General features: G+C 31.6%; 3 protein-coding genes and 1 pseudogene across 3 annotated transcripts; 3 read left to right on the top strand and 1 right to left on the bottom strand.

The window, feature by feature from the left end:
- The first annotated feature begins 1,725 nt into the window (after positions 1 to 1,725).
- On the top strand, positions 1,726 to 2,671 carry LOC112681166. The gene is made up of 2 exons (XM_025551428.1): positions 1,726 to 1,981; positions 2,049 to 2,671. Exons 1-2 carry the CDS (start codon positions 1,726 to 1,728, stop codon positions 2,669 to 2,671), a joined length of 879 nt encoding a protein of 292 aa, XP_025407213.1.
- Positions 2,672 to 3,807: 1,136 nt separating this feature from the next.
- LOC112681168 lies at positions 3,808 to 4,606 on the top strand. The gene is made up of 4 exons (XM_025551429.1): positions 3,808 to 3,934; positions 3,992 to 4,119; positions 4,191 to 4,344; positions 4,446 to 4,606. The coding sequence occupies exons 1-4, from the start codon at positions 3,808 to 3,810 to the stop codon at positions 4,604 to 4,606; spliced, it is 570 nt and encodes a 189-aa protein (XP_025407214.1).
- Positions 4,607 to 6,900: 2,294 nt separating this feature from the next.
- LOC112681170 lies at positions 6,901 to 10,548 on the bottom strand (annotated as a pseudogene).
- Positions 10,549 to 11,450: 902 nt separating this feature from the next.
- Positions 11,451 to 13,610, top strand: LOC112681169. The gene is made up of 2 exons (XM_025551430.1): positions 11,451 to 11,508; positions 11,937 to 13,610. Exons 1-2 carry the CDS (start codon positions 11,451 to 11,453, stop codon positions 13,184 to 13,186), a joined length of 1,308 nt encoding a protein of 435 aa, XP_025407215.1. The 3' UTR covers positions 13,187 to 13,610.
- Positions 13,611 to 13,902: the final 292 nt, after the last annotated feature.

Raw genomic sequence — 13,902 nt, forward strand, 5'->3', positions numbered from 1 at the left:
TGGAGTTGATGAGTTGTGGCATGGTGAGCACGAAAGCCAAACTGGAAGTTTGGAATGCTGTTTTTGGATTGTGCTATGGTGATGATTCGCTTGAGAATGATTTTTTCCAGGATTTTGCCCAGGACTGGTAACAAGCTGATGGGCCTGTACGAGGAGGGGTTTTCGGGAGGCTTTTGAGGTTTGAGAACAGTGACAATAACAGATGCTTTCCAGGTGGTTGGGAAATAAGATAACCGAAGGGCAGCATTATAAATATGAGTAAGATGAACGATCGCTTTCAGAGGTAGGTTTTTGACGACTTTGTTAGAGATGAGGTCATGACCTGGCGATTTGTTGTTTGCCAGTTTTTTTATAATACCCACTAGTTCCGCTGGGGAAGTAGGTTTTGTAGGTAGGGCCATAGGAATAGTTAACTGAAGAGACTCCATGACTATTGACATGTGTGGTGCTGGTGTAGGAATCATATGAGGTTTGAAAACGCCCGATAATTCTTCAGCGAGGATATCTGCTTTTTCTTTGTCTGTAGAAGCAAGTGAGTTGTCCGCTCGACGGAGAGGAGGAGGGGAGTCCTTAATTCGTAGTAATGACTTTGTCTTGCGCCAGAGAGATCCATTTGTAAAAGAAAGGTTTTGTAGGTGGTTTTTGTAGAGATTGGCTTTATGTGTTTTTAGTAGGGCCTTAAGTTTATTGGAAATAGAATTGTATTTTGTCTTATCTACTGGGTAATGAGTTTGTTGCCATTTTGATCTGGCTCTGCGTTTTTCTGCAATAAGATGTCTTAGTTCCGGTGGTAGGTTGGGTGCTTGAGAATAAGGTGGGCGCTGGGTTGATGCATCCTTGGCAGAGATTTGAATAAGATCAGAGAGTTTGGCGATAGAATGGTCGATATCAGAAGGTGATTTTAATTTGGTGTTAAGATTAATTTTGTTTGAAACGGTGGCTCTGAATTCATTCCAATTTGTAGTACCAGGAGTAATGGTTGGTCTATTTTGCTTCACATTGGGTTGGGCATTGATGAGAAGTAATACAGGTGTATGATCAGAAGCTGGATCGTTTAGGTTGACGACTTCAGTGGAAAAGTGGTTAGGGAGATTAGTGATAAAAAAGTCAAGGGTATCGGGGTGACGGTTGCCATGTGATGGCCAATAGGTTGGAGAGCACGGCGCTAACACCTTGAGGTGATTAAGCGAGATGAAGTTGTATAGAGCACGACCCCTGGTGTTGGTGGAGCAGCTCCAAGTTTGGTATTTTGCGTTAAAGTCAGCACCGATAACGTAGGTGAAGCTTAGAGTTTGGGAGAGGCCAATCAGTTCAGCCGAAGGGAAGGTTCTTCCTGGAGGGAAATAGCAAGAGGAAATGGAAATAGGTATAGAGTTTATTTTGATTGATGTGCTAGCTGCTTGTATGTATGAAGACATATATGGTGGGAGAGGGAGATGGTCGATTTTATTTGAAATGAGTAGAGCAGCACCTCCGTGTGCCGTACCATCTGGGTGGTCAGCTCTGACAATATCGTATCCGTTCAGCAGATCTACAAGCACATTGGGTCAGGTTCTATTCCAGCCTTAAATCATTAGATAAATTGTCTATCCCAAGGAAGGTCATAGTTGATGTCATTGGACTAATTACCCTGCATGGTTTCTGCGACGCATATACGTTCGAACTCAAACACCTAATGGTACTGTTTATGTCCAGCTACTGACGTCCAAATCCAGGGTAGCTCCTATGAGCACAACCACCATTCCACGACTCGAGTTGTGTGGTGCTCTTCTCTTGTCTGAGCTAGTCGAAGAAATTAAAGCAGAATTATCAACAATAAATGTCCAGTTTAGTTTAGCTGAAATAGTATTGTGGACCGATTCCACGGTGGTCCTGGGATGGATTCAATCAGCTGTACAACTCAAGTCCTTTGTGGCTAATCGCATAACTCAAATTCTGGACAATACTGAAAGAACAATGTGGCGTCACGTCCCTACATCTAGTAATCCCGCAGATATCATTACTCGAGGTAATTACATAATAAATTATTAAATACATAATTCATGCAGATGCATTAGTCGATCAAAATCATATGTGGTGGAACGGACCAAGCTGGTTACTGGACACAGATGAATTATGGCAAGTCAGATTACTTCCTGAAGAAGACCTGCCAGAGGTGCGTCCTATCAAATTGGTGCTTGTAGCCACCAATGTGGATACAGGTTTTATTCTAAACCGATGTTCAAAGTGGTTAAAACTAATTTATGTAACTGCATATATGCGTAGATTTATATTCAACTGCAGGAAGAACGATAATAATCAACATCTTTGTCACACTATTTCATTAACTATTCCTGAGTTAAATGAAAGCAAGCTATGGTGGTTACGTCGAGCCCAGGCACAAGATTTCAACTCAGAAATAAAATCCTTGCAAAAGGAAAAGTGTGTTGGTCCCCGCAGTTGTCTTAAATCGCTCAACCCATATCTTGATGATGATAACTTGATTAGAGTGGGAGGCAGGCTAACTTATGCTCCAATATCCGAACGTCGAAAATGTCCAATTGTGTTGTCATCTAAAAACTCGATAGTTAAAATGCTATTTCATCATGAACATATTCATTTGCTTCATATAGGTCCTCAGGGATTTCTAGCTAGGACATATTCAAAGGACATATTGGCCCATCAGAGGTAGGAATTTGGCTCGACAAACTGTGCATAAATGTATTACCTGTTTTCGCTCCAAGCCACAATTGCTTCAATCTGTCATGGCTCCATTACCATCAGTCAGGGTCACGCAATGTCGGGCCTTTGTAAATGCCGGCGTTGATCTATGTGGTCCCATCAATATTCGTAGTGGGCTAAGGAAAATTACGCCGCTGAAGCATTAACACTGCAAATAACACTGCCTATTATTTGCAGTGACCCGGTATCCTACAGTGGTCATGTATTGAAGTCTTACCACTGTGACTCACGGAAATAAATATATTGCATATTGTACAATGTGCTTCATATTCATTTCGACCCCTTTTTATGAACGACCATTCTTTGGTGTAATTATCTGAAAAATGACACTTTCTCTTTGGCATTGTTGACTATTTGTAAATTGTAAAACTAAACTAACGTCATACGAAAATACAAAATCACGATAAACGAGAATAGACATCACACGACGTTGGTTAGATTCGAACTAATGCGAACGCATTATATGTAGGGATGGCAAAAAAATATCGATTTATCGATATATCGATATTTCATGAAAAAATATCGATAATTATGTAACGATATTTTCCTTTCGATATTTTTGTGATATCGATAATTATTGACTGGTATCGATAATTTTTCATCCATGAATTTTTTCCATGAACCCATAATTTAATTTTCTCCGTATAAGTTATTTGTATAAGTAGGGATGGCAAAAATATTCCCGACTACGTATAAGGTATAACGTTATATCGTATTAGTCCGTATAACGTATTTTTCTGTGGAAAGTGTTCAAGTGTGGTCCGTGGACTTTGAATTGTGTTTGTGACTGTACATCTGTACCGTAGCCCGTAATTCTGTTTACCACGTCTTGCCGTCTTGGTGAAATTGGTGGTGCTTTATTGATTATATTTGGTAAGTACCTATACATATATTGTTATTATATTATTATTAGTTAATATCGCCTTAATATTCAGGTGATATATTTTTTTAATATTAGTTAGGTAATACAATATTTACTTATATTATATCGAAACTCAAGTCATAACAATTTATATAACCATATATTTATGTAATCATTTATATTAATGAAAAATCAATTATAATTTAGGATTTTAGTCTTAAATCATGGTTCCTAGTAAACTTTGGCGATCGTTTACCAAAATTGATCAAATTTCGGCAGCATGTAATGAATGTAAACAAGTCATAAAAACTTCTGGTAACACATCCAACCTTAAAGCGCATTTGGATAAACGTATTATTATATATATAATATATAATATAGTATACATATTAAATTTAAAAAAAGCAGAAACTGGCTTTGATGCCCCAAAAGGTAACAAACCTGAACAACAAAAAATGTCTAAATTTGTTTCCAACAGTGGAGCCAATAAAAATACTTGCAGAAAAGATGTTTCAAATGATCCAGATGACCCAGATGTAAATAAAAAATAATTATACTTTTTTTATAAATATTATAATGTTAATTTATTTGTGAATTGTGCTTACAGTATGTTTTTCAAGAGGATAGTAGCATTAGTAGCGCAATTGATATAAGTTCAATTGCAAGCTCATCAAAAACAATAGTGTCTATTCCAAATAGTTCTCCTCATCAGAGACAACAAAATATAAATGAAGTGTTCAAGCAAATGTCATCAATGGCTGGTAAAGTTTAATTTTGAATCACTAACATTAAAATTGGTTTAAATACTAATTATACAATTATAAATATATTTTCCTATTAGATTTTTTTTTTTTTTTTTAAGTCGGTGGAACACAACATAAATGCATAACAGATGCAATTGCATATTTTTTATGCAAAGATAATAAAGCCTTCTCAACCATCGAAGGAAAAGGCTTCAGAAATATGGTCAACAAATTAAATCCTTTGTATAAAGTCCCTTGCAGGAATACTATTAAAACATAATATACTAAATTATATAAAGGAAACCAATTTATAGAAAATGTTAAAAATAATCATGTTTGTAATTGTAAATCAGAAAAAATCGTATGATGTCGTCGGTTAATACATTGTAATTCATGTATAAAATGTAATAATAAAATATTTAATTTTACTAAACAAATTATATGTGTAAATACTTTATGTAATATTCCGTGAACATGTAGTCTAATGGGTTAAGGCGTGTAGTAAAAATCCAATATGATAGGTTTAAATAAAAGGTAAGGGTTACTCTATAAACTTAAATATATAAAAAAATATCATTACTCTCAACTCGTATAGACTACATTTCATTTTAATTTTTATTTTTTACGTACATGTTAGTTTTATTTTAGGTTCTACTACTACACATTTTGTAGTAATATTTTACTAAACATTTGTGTTTAATATAATTCATACATTGTGTATAATTATAAACATCGATGATAAATAAGTATACAAATAAAAATAAATACTTTAAATATAACATATATTTTTTTTTATAATTAATTATAATGATGTATAATATAATAATTTTATAATGGATTCTTTGGATTCACCTATCATGATTTCCATTGAAGATATCAATTTATCCGCAGCCTCCCACCCACTACTACAAAATCATTCCCCCACCACGTTCACTCCGACTCAATATAATGAAAATAATTCTTTTTCTGGTAAGCTAATTTCTCAAAGTACATTATCCCCTTTTGTAACTTATGATAATTTATAGAGAATACGATGAATAATGATCTTCAGGAGGATGATGATTTGTGTAACAAGGCGATGGATGCATATGAACAATCTCAGCGTGCCGCTAACGTCATTCAATTAGCTGATAACGTATACGTAGCAAATATTTCACCAGGCTCATCAAAACTTAAATAAAATAATAATACTTGTTTGTGTATGTGGGTGTCTAAATCTATCAAATAAATGCCAAGTTAAATATAAATTTCGTTATTACTAATACTTATTACTATATTAATGTTAATGAATGAAAAAAACATTTGAATACATTCCGTTACAATACGTATCCAGGTTTAAAAATATTCGTACCAGCTTGAGACAGGTGAGAGTGTAATTAGGAAAAATACACTACAAAAACCAAACCGCCGGATGACAATAAATATGAATCAATTAGCGAGAGTTAGGTATGGGTATAATTATGAATAATAAGAATTTTATATATGGTTTACCGGCCAATGGAAATGCTTTGCCAATTTTTCTGAGATTTTACGGAGTAATTATAAGATCCTATCACACTTGAAATCGAAATGAAATCAATGTGTCCTTTAGTCTTCTACTAGTCGCATGTCCGTCTCTACTCGCTCCGTGTTTTCACAGTTCTTTAGCGATTATCACTACATTTTATTTTACCCTTAGTGTTTTTATTTTTATTTTATTTTTTTATTTTTTATTTTTTTTAACATTTCAATATGTTTAAATGTGAACAGTGTGATAAATATTACAACAGAAAAGATATTTTAGTAAGACATGTCAAAGTTCATAGTGGTACACGATTTACGTGTGGTGAATGTCCTGCTACATTCCGCCGTCGCGATTATCTTACAAGTAGGGTTGCGCAAACTGATTACACTATCGATATATCGATACATCGATATATCGATTTCTTAAATATCGATGGCTGATATATATCGAAATAAAAATATCGATATTGATATTCTATTTTGAAATAACTATAAAAATAAAACATTATAGTTTATCCTCAGTGGGGTATTTTCGGTGAAAAAAAGGGGGGGGCGAGCTCCGGATCTTGCCCCCTCCTCAAGAAGAAAAAAACCGTTAGGTTTAATTAATGTTAGTATTATTGTTATTATTATAGGTTTTATTATTAATTAATTCATAAATCATATCTAATATAGGTATATTTCTTTTAACAATATAAACATACTTGTTATACCTATTATATTATATATAACTATGTAAGTCGGATAGTTTCATACTTATCATACACTGATGATACTTCTCTACTTTTCACAGACAAATTGTGGGAAGGAGTTACGATTTGTATAAATGAGGTTCATAAATCTAATACTAAATAATGATAAAACAATGTTTATGAATTTCATTATTGTCAATCCAATATCAATACATAGCTGTACTTATAGTAAAATATGCAACGTAAACACTTGTAATGTATATACATATGTAAATGATAAAAAAAATTAGCCTTTATATTTATCAATCCTTGATAATAACTGAACAATAAAATAACATAAATTAAAATAGTATCTTTCGAATGTAGTACATATATAAATAATAGTTTATATAAAAAATCCTTAAAATTTGTTTAAAAAAAACTCTTAATAACTAATATAGGAACTTTGAGATCAATACAATTCTAAAAAGGCCAATATTTGTTGTCCAACGACTGTAAAAATAATAATTTTGTAAGTGTTCCTCCAGAAAGTCGATTTCTTGACTTAGTAACTGTAGCTCCGGCCTTACTGAAAAGTCTTTCTGTTGGAACCGAAGTTGCCGGTATTACTAAATATTTCATTGCTATCTTGTAGACTCTCGGAAAAGATATTTTTGTTTCTTCCCAATGTTTTAGAGGATCATCATCAATATTTATTACAGGCTTATTTAAATATGCCCGCAATTCATTTATTGAAGTAGTATTTACCATTTTTTTATCATTGTTAGTACAACAAAGATTCCTGTGAAGTCCCCATAAATCATATTTTACTTCGCTTGAATTTTTTTCCTCATCATTAGTTATAATGTTGGAACATGTATATCTTGGATCGTCTGAGTTTTCCAATTCCATGATATTTACAATGAGAGTTTGTGTTTTTGAGTTAATTAATGGGTCCCTTAGATGTAAGTCCTTGAATCTTGGATCTAAAATGGTGCAGATAGCTAATATCGAGTTCTGATCATAAATACTACATCTATAATTTAACTCTTCAAGTAGCTTCTGTTTTAATTTTTTTGCCATTAATATTTCTGGTTTTTGTTTTTCCAGTTCATTTTTTGTACAGGAGATGAGTGGTAATACTTTACTTGACATCACAGACTTTTCCACTGATAATTCTTTAGTAAGCACTTCCATTGGTCCTAACAATGAGCAAATGTCTTTGAGATGTCTTAATTCAGTAGCCGTTATCATATCCGGTGCATCATCCTCTGGAAAATTCATTAAAACATATGATATGTTGTTTGCCAACCTCAAAAACCTTTCCAACATATAAAAGCCACTGTTCCACCTTGTCTTAACGTCCAAAATAAGTTTTAAACATAAGCCATCTTTAATATCTGAAAATCAGAAATTTGTTTTAATTCTTCAGTAAACATGTTTTTCAAGTTATTCATATATTCACAATTTAATACTATCTAATGTATTATAATAGAAATAAACAAATACTAGTTATGTGTACATTATATTAGAAAGTTGTTTTAATTAACTACACATTAAATTTATATAGTTTTGAGTTTATTTTAATTACTTAGACTTTGTTGGTAATTCCTTAGGGCATCACTTGCTTTTGATTTCCTTTTAAAAAATTTAACAATTTCTCGCACTTTGTTAATTATTTGAGGAATACCACCGGTCTTGATATGTGTAACAGTATCAATTTCCTGTGTTTTGTCAATCGCTTTTTCCACTACCAAATTAACCATGTGCGCCAGGCATGATATCTGTCTATCAGAGCCAAAGTTATCAATTACAGTTTTTTTTATATTTGCAGCACTATCACTGACAACAGCTACAACTTTTTCATTTGTTACATTCCAGTCTAGTAAAGTTTTAACCAATATTTCTCCCAAATACTTGGATGTATGACCTTCAAAAAGTTGTACTGTGCCAATTGTAACTGAAAAAAATATTGATACAAATTACTGTTTTACTTTATTAAACCAGTTTACAAGATAACAATTATACCTGATTCTAGCTGTGCTGAATTAATAAAATGTATTGTTATGCCAAGATAGCTTTTCATACTCATCGTTTCCGTCTACGCATCCGTAGTTACAGCTACATACGTTACTTTAGAAATTGTTTCCCGAACTTTAGTGGATGTCACGTTAAATGTTTCGTTGATACGTCGAACAATAGTATCATGATTGGGTGGATTATACAATGGACATAGTGTTTTTAGCATATGTCTAAATCCTTCACTTTCAATGGTATTAAATGATACATTTTGCTTGCAAAAATAATAAACGATACTGTTCGTTATTTTTGATTCTTGTTTCCCACCTATAAAAATATATATAATATTATGAACATAGTATAGGTATTTCTATTTTGCTATGTTTATTATTATATTATAATTTTTATTTTTGATTACACTTTAAATAATTCAAATGTAACACAATGTAATAAAAGATTGGATTGAATTTTTTGAGACAAAACTTTCCTTTAATTTTCATATACTATGCCCTTTAATTTGGTGCACTAACAATATCACTCAAAATCATATAGTCTAACTACTCAACAACTGTCCAGAATAACATTCTAAGATATTTATCATTTAAATAAATTATTATTATTATTAAATTAATTATGATTTTAGGATAAGAATTGTAATAAATTTACCTTTAATAGACTTTATATTTGATATCATATTTGGAAGAGTAAGTTGTTGAGTTTTTGTAACTGAAATTGACTTTGTTTTATTTTGGTCATCTTGTACTGGAAGTACCAATGTACTGGAACTGCACTCATCAAGATCCTGTCAGAATATTATTTTAATTTATTTAGCAATTAGGTTATTAGATTAGGCAGATTAGTAGGTACTTATGAGTACTCTACTAGTATAAGATAATTAATTTATAAAATATGGCCAATGTGGTTGGCCCTACCCCTGGCTACGCCACTGATGTACATATTGACTGATATTTTTACATAATTTTATATAAATTCTTATATGTTTGGTTATACTTACATGCTCCAAAGATACTGGGTCGTCAATTAGAGACGGATCATTAAGTGGTACTATTAGAGATTGAATTTTCTGTTTTTTGTTTTGCGTTTGATCATCTCGGGGTTCTCTTAAATGATTTTCGTAATGTTTTCTAAGATTACCCACTCCTCCGTTGGGTGTCTTGTAATTATTACCACAGATGTTGCATTTATAATTAAATTGATCTTTTTTTGTAAAAAATTTCAGTAGCACAGTTTTAGATGCCATTATTTAGAGTATCAAAGTATTTAAAGTATTTAAGTATCAAATGTTAAATAACAAATAAATAATAATTATAAAATATACTGCGGACTATCTGCGGTCTAGTATTCTATATTAGTGTACTGTGGCACCGACGCACTGTACACTTATTACAATTTACAAATATGAAATATGACTAACAAACCAACACCGGCAACACAGACGATAAAAATAAAACAACAAACGTGTTTTCATACCACAATATTCATTAGGTTATTTTATATTCTGCGTCTGATAATAGTTAAAAATAGACTGTAAATTGTTTGTAATACTAATAACACTATAACGACATAACGTCTATAACAGTAATAACTAATAAGTAATAACCTTTCGGAAGAACTGTTAAATGTAATAATGTATTAATGTTTAATTTTGCCCTTTAAGTTATGTAGCATCACTAGGTGTATTTTGGAAAACGTTTAGTTTTTGTACGATGTTACTGAAATTCGAGATTTGGATAGTATTTAGAAGGCGTAGACGCGTAGTATTAAAAGTATTACTGGATAATTATTTATTAAACTATAAATGTTTGGAGAATTATGATTATTCATAATTTAAAAAAAATTTAAATATCAATGCATAAATATCGATAAATGTGATATGTCACGATTACAAAATATCGATACGATAATATCGATATTTTTCTCCGAAATATCGATATTTCGATAATATCGAAAATATTTGCGCAACCCTACTTACAAGACACGTGAATGTCAAACATGGTATGTATTTCAATATTTTACTTTATTAATAATTTTAAATTTAGTTGTTTTTTTTTTCGACAAATGTTCAATAAAATAAATAATTCAACTATTATTTTGTAAGTTATCAATCGCGTTCAACCACAAGAACAACGTGAATTTAATGAAATTGAAATAGCTCCACAAATTATTGTACCAGACATTTAAGCCGGACCGTCTAACGACCGTTCAGAAGAAACATGGTTTGATGATGGTTATAACGAATTGATTTATAATCTTGTTGATTTATGTGTAATATGCATATATTATTGAGAAATAAAAGAAAATCCATTAGACATAAACGTAGGCGATTTTATATTATTAAAACAAAACGCACATAGAACTAAACTAGAATCACTTTGGCTAGGACCATACGAAGTACTAGATATTATAAATGAACATAACATTATTATTAAAAAAGGACGTAAATCTATTACAGTCCATAAAAATAACGTAAAAATATATCACAATAATTAAAAAAAGAAAAAAAAGAAAAAAACAAGGAAAGAAAAAAGAAAAAAAAAAAAAAATAATAATAATAATAATAATAAAATAACAGTATAGTTGTAGTTCATAGTATGGGTTGTGGTTAACAAGAATTTATGATGTATAATTGAAAAAAAAAAAAAAAAAATATATATATTAATTAACCAAATATTGTAAAATATTTCCAACCCATTGTAAACCAGTTGTAAGGGTGGAAACTTAAACCTTGTAAATACTAATTTTGTAAATTGTATGCCGAAAATTGAATTGTAAGGAACAACATAACATTTTTGTCGTTTCACCCCAAAATTGTTTCTTTAGCGGCGAGGTGTAATATGCATATATTATTGAGAAATAATAGTACGCATATTCCTGAGTCGTATAAGGAAAAACGTACTATTGCACAACCTAATGGGCGCCACGCGCGAATTTCAAACAACCACAACAACATCATCATTCGAGGCCAAGGGTAACCAAGTGATGAAACATCACTTGGATATGAAGATCAAGACCAAGGACAGCCACGTGTCGAAAACAACACAATTAAAACAGAATCAACAGAGTATATAAAGGCTCCGTTTCACCACCAACGGCAGACGTGTCCAGCTATCAGACCAAGCCCTTCTGAGTTTCGTTTTGATATTGTTAACGCGTAATTTTATAATTTATATTTTTGTATCTATGTCTGTTTCTGTAATTGTATTTATTAAAGTATTTACAAGTGTTTGAAATAATTGTTTAATCAAATTTATCCCGATCCAACAACATCATTACGATAGGTACCTGTTTTTATTGGGTACCACGTAACATATGTGAGAATACAGGTAAGATTATTTTTAAATATTATATTCTAGTTTGTGTATAGAGATAGTTAGATAGAATGAATTTCATTTGTAGGTCTCTCAAACTATGGTACGAACCAAAACACGACATATAATAGACGGAATAAAAGGGCACGGCTAGATTTGGTTGGAAAAGCTGTTGAATTTGTTAATGTGGGATCATCTTTTAATAACTATATAACATGGTATTATAAGAAAAACACTAACAATATTATCAATCATTCAGTATTTCTGGATTCAATAAAATCCGAATTGTTAGAATTATTAAAATCATTATCCCTGCCTATCAAATTCAATCTTAAATTGGAAGCTGTATATAATAAACCTAATATTGAAAATTCGTCCGTGAATAGGGCTTTTAAGACCTCGGCGAGAGCGATTTTTAATAATACTAATGTGGAGGAAAGTGTCGATGATATATTTATCACAGTTTTAACTGAGGAGGAAGCTTATCAAGGGAAAGGCAGCGGGTTCACTCTGGAATTGATAGATGGATTATTACTAGGTGTATATAAATATACTCCATTAGGTGCGAGCTCTTTTATTGACTTACCTAAAGATATTCAGAATAAAAAAGCAGTTATTAATCCTCAAAATTCAGATAATCAATGTTTCAAGTGGGCTATACTAGCTAAGCATGTTACAGACGAAAATAAACAACGAGTCGGTCAAAACTATTTTAATCACGAACAAAAATACATATTCACTGGAATATCATATCCCACTCCAATAAACGAAATTAAAATATTTGAAAAAAATAATAATGTTTCAATAAACATATACGGTCTTAAAAAATCTAAAAAAGATCAACATTTGGTTTTTCCACTACGTGTTGTTGAACAAAAACTAAATCATTTCGATTTATTGTTATTAAAAGATGAAGATAGGTCGCACTATACTTATATTTCAAACTTTTCCCGGCTTACTCGTGCACAAAAAACTCTGCACAAGGAAAGTGTAATATTTTGTAAAAGGTGTTTTTCATCTTTTGACAGCAGACAAAAAAATAAATTCAATGACCATATCCGAATTTGTGGTGATCATAAACCCATACTTCCAATTATGCCAGCAGAGGGGGCTTCACTAGAATTTGATGCGTGGAGTAAGACCCAACGTTTGCCATTTGTAATATTTGCAGATTTTGAAGCCCTCCTTTTAAAAATTAATAAAAAATGTGGTAAGAATACAACGGCAATCCAATCGCATAAACCAATGAGCTATGGCTTTATGGTTAAAGCTGCAGCAGATGTTCCACTCGAATTACTCGAAAAGTTTAATATTCCACAGACTCCAATCATTTATTGAGGATCTGAGAACTCAGATAACGTTGCAAAACACTTTTTGCAAGCTATTGTGGAGGTTGCACAAAGTTATATAGATTATTGAAAACAACCAATATACCGATAAACATGAGTTATGATGAACGTCGAAAACATATATCTACGACCAAGTGTGATTTATGTAAAATCAACTTCACTTTTTCGAATAACAAAGTTGCACATCACGATCATTTATCGGGTAAATTTTTAAAAAATTTATGCAACACATGCAATTTGAAATTAAAGACCCAAATATTTTTTCCGTGTTTCTTACATAATTTATCAAAATACGATGCTCATTTTATAGTAACAGAGCTGGGATATGACTCGCATAAAATAAATGTCATTCCTCATAGTGAAGAAAATCTCATTTCTTTCTCGAAATATATTAGCAACGATTTTACAATTAGATTTATAGACAATTATAGATTCTTGGCATCCAGCTTGTCTACACTTGTGTTGTATTAAGCAATACTGTAAATTCGTAGTCATGACATATTGTAATTTTTTTTTTTTTTTTTTTTTTAATTATTACAATAAGGTATTCCTAGCTTACGCTATCTATACCTAGAGATGAAAGATAAAATACATTTTGGCGTAATTAAGTGCGATAAATAAATAAGTTACAATTTTACATTAGATGATAACAGTAGTTAGAGAATTAATTAGATAGTGTCTTGAGGAATTAGGTCATGTGGGCGA

This window comes from Sipha flava, unplaced genomic scaffold, assembly GCF_003268045.1.
Source record: "Sipha flava isolate LNK unplaced genomic scaffold, YSA_version1 18709_pilon_pilon, whole genome shotgun sequence".
In the NCBI taxonomy this organism is placed as follows: Eukaryota; Metazoa; Arthropoda; class Insecta; order Hemiptera; family Aphididae; genus Sipha; species Sipha flava.

What these genes read in the sequence shown, in the direction of transcription:
- LOC112681166 (XM_025551428.1), top strand. Translation starts at nt 1,726, where the DNA reads ATGAGCACAACCACCATTCCACGACTCGAGTTGTGTGGTGCTCTTCTC. An exon ending in GCGTCACGTCCCTACATCTA is followed by an intron (nt 1,982 to 2,048) that starts GTAATCCCGCAG and finishes TAATTCATGCAG; the next exon opens with ATGCATTAGTCGATCAAAAT.
- LOC112681169 (XM_025551430.1), top strand. Translation starts at nt 11,451, where the DNA reads ATGGGCGCCACGCGCGAATTTCAAACAACCACAACAACATCATCATTC. An exon ending in ATCATCATTCGAGGCCAAGG is followed by an intron (nt 11,509 to 11,936) that starts GTAACCAAGTGA and finishes TTTCATTTGTAG; the next exon opens with GTCTCTCAAACTATGGTACG.
- LOC112681168 (XM_025551429.1), top strand. Translation starts at nt 3,808, where the DNA reads ATGGTTCCTAGTAAACTTTGGCGATCGTTTACCAAAATTGATCAAATT. An exon ending in TAAAGCGCATTTGGATAAAC is followed by an intron (nt 3,935 to 3,991) that starts GTATTATTATAT and finishes TAAAAAAAGCAG; the next exon opens with AAACTGGCTTTGATGCCCCA. An exon ending in ATGATCCAGATGACCCAGAT is followed by an intron (nt 4,120 to 4,190) that starts GTAAATAAAAAA and finishes TTGTGCTTACAG; the next exon opens with TATGTTTTTCAAGAGGATAG.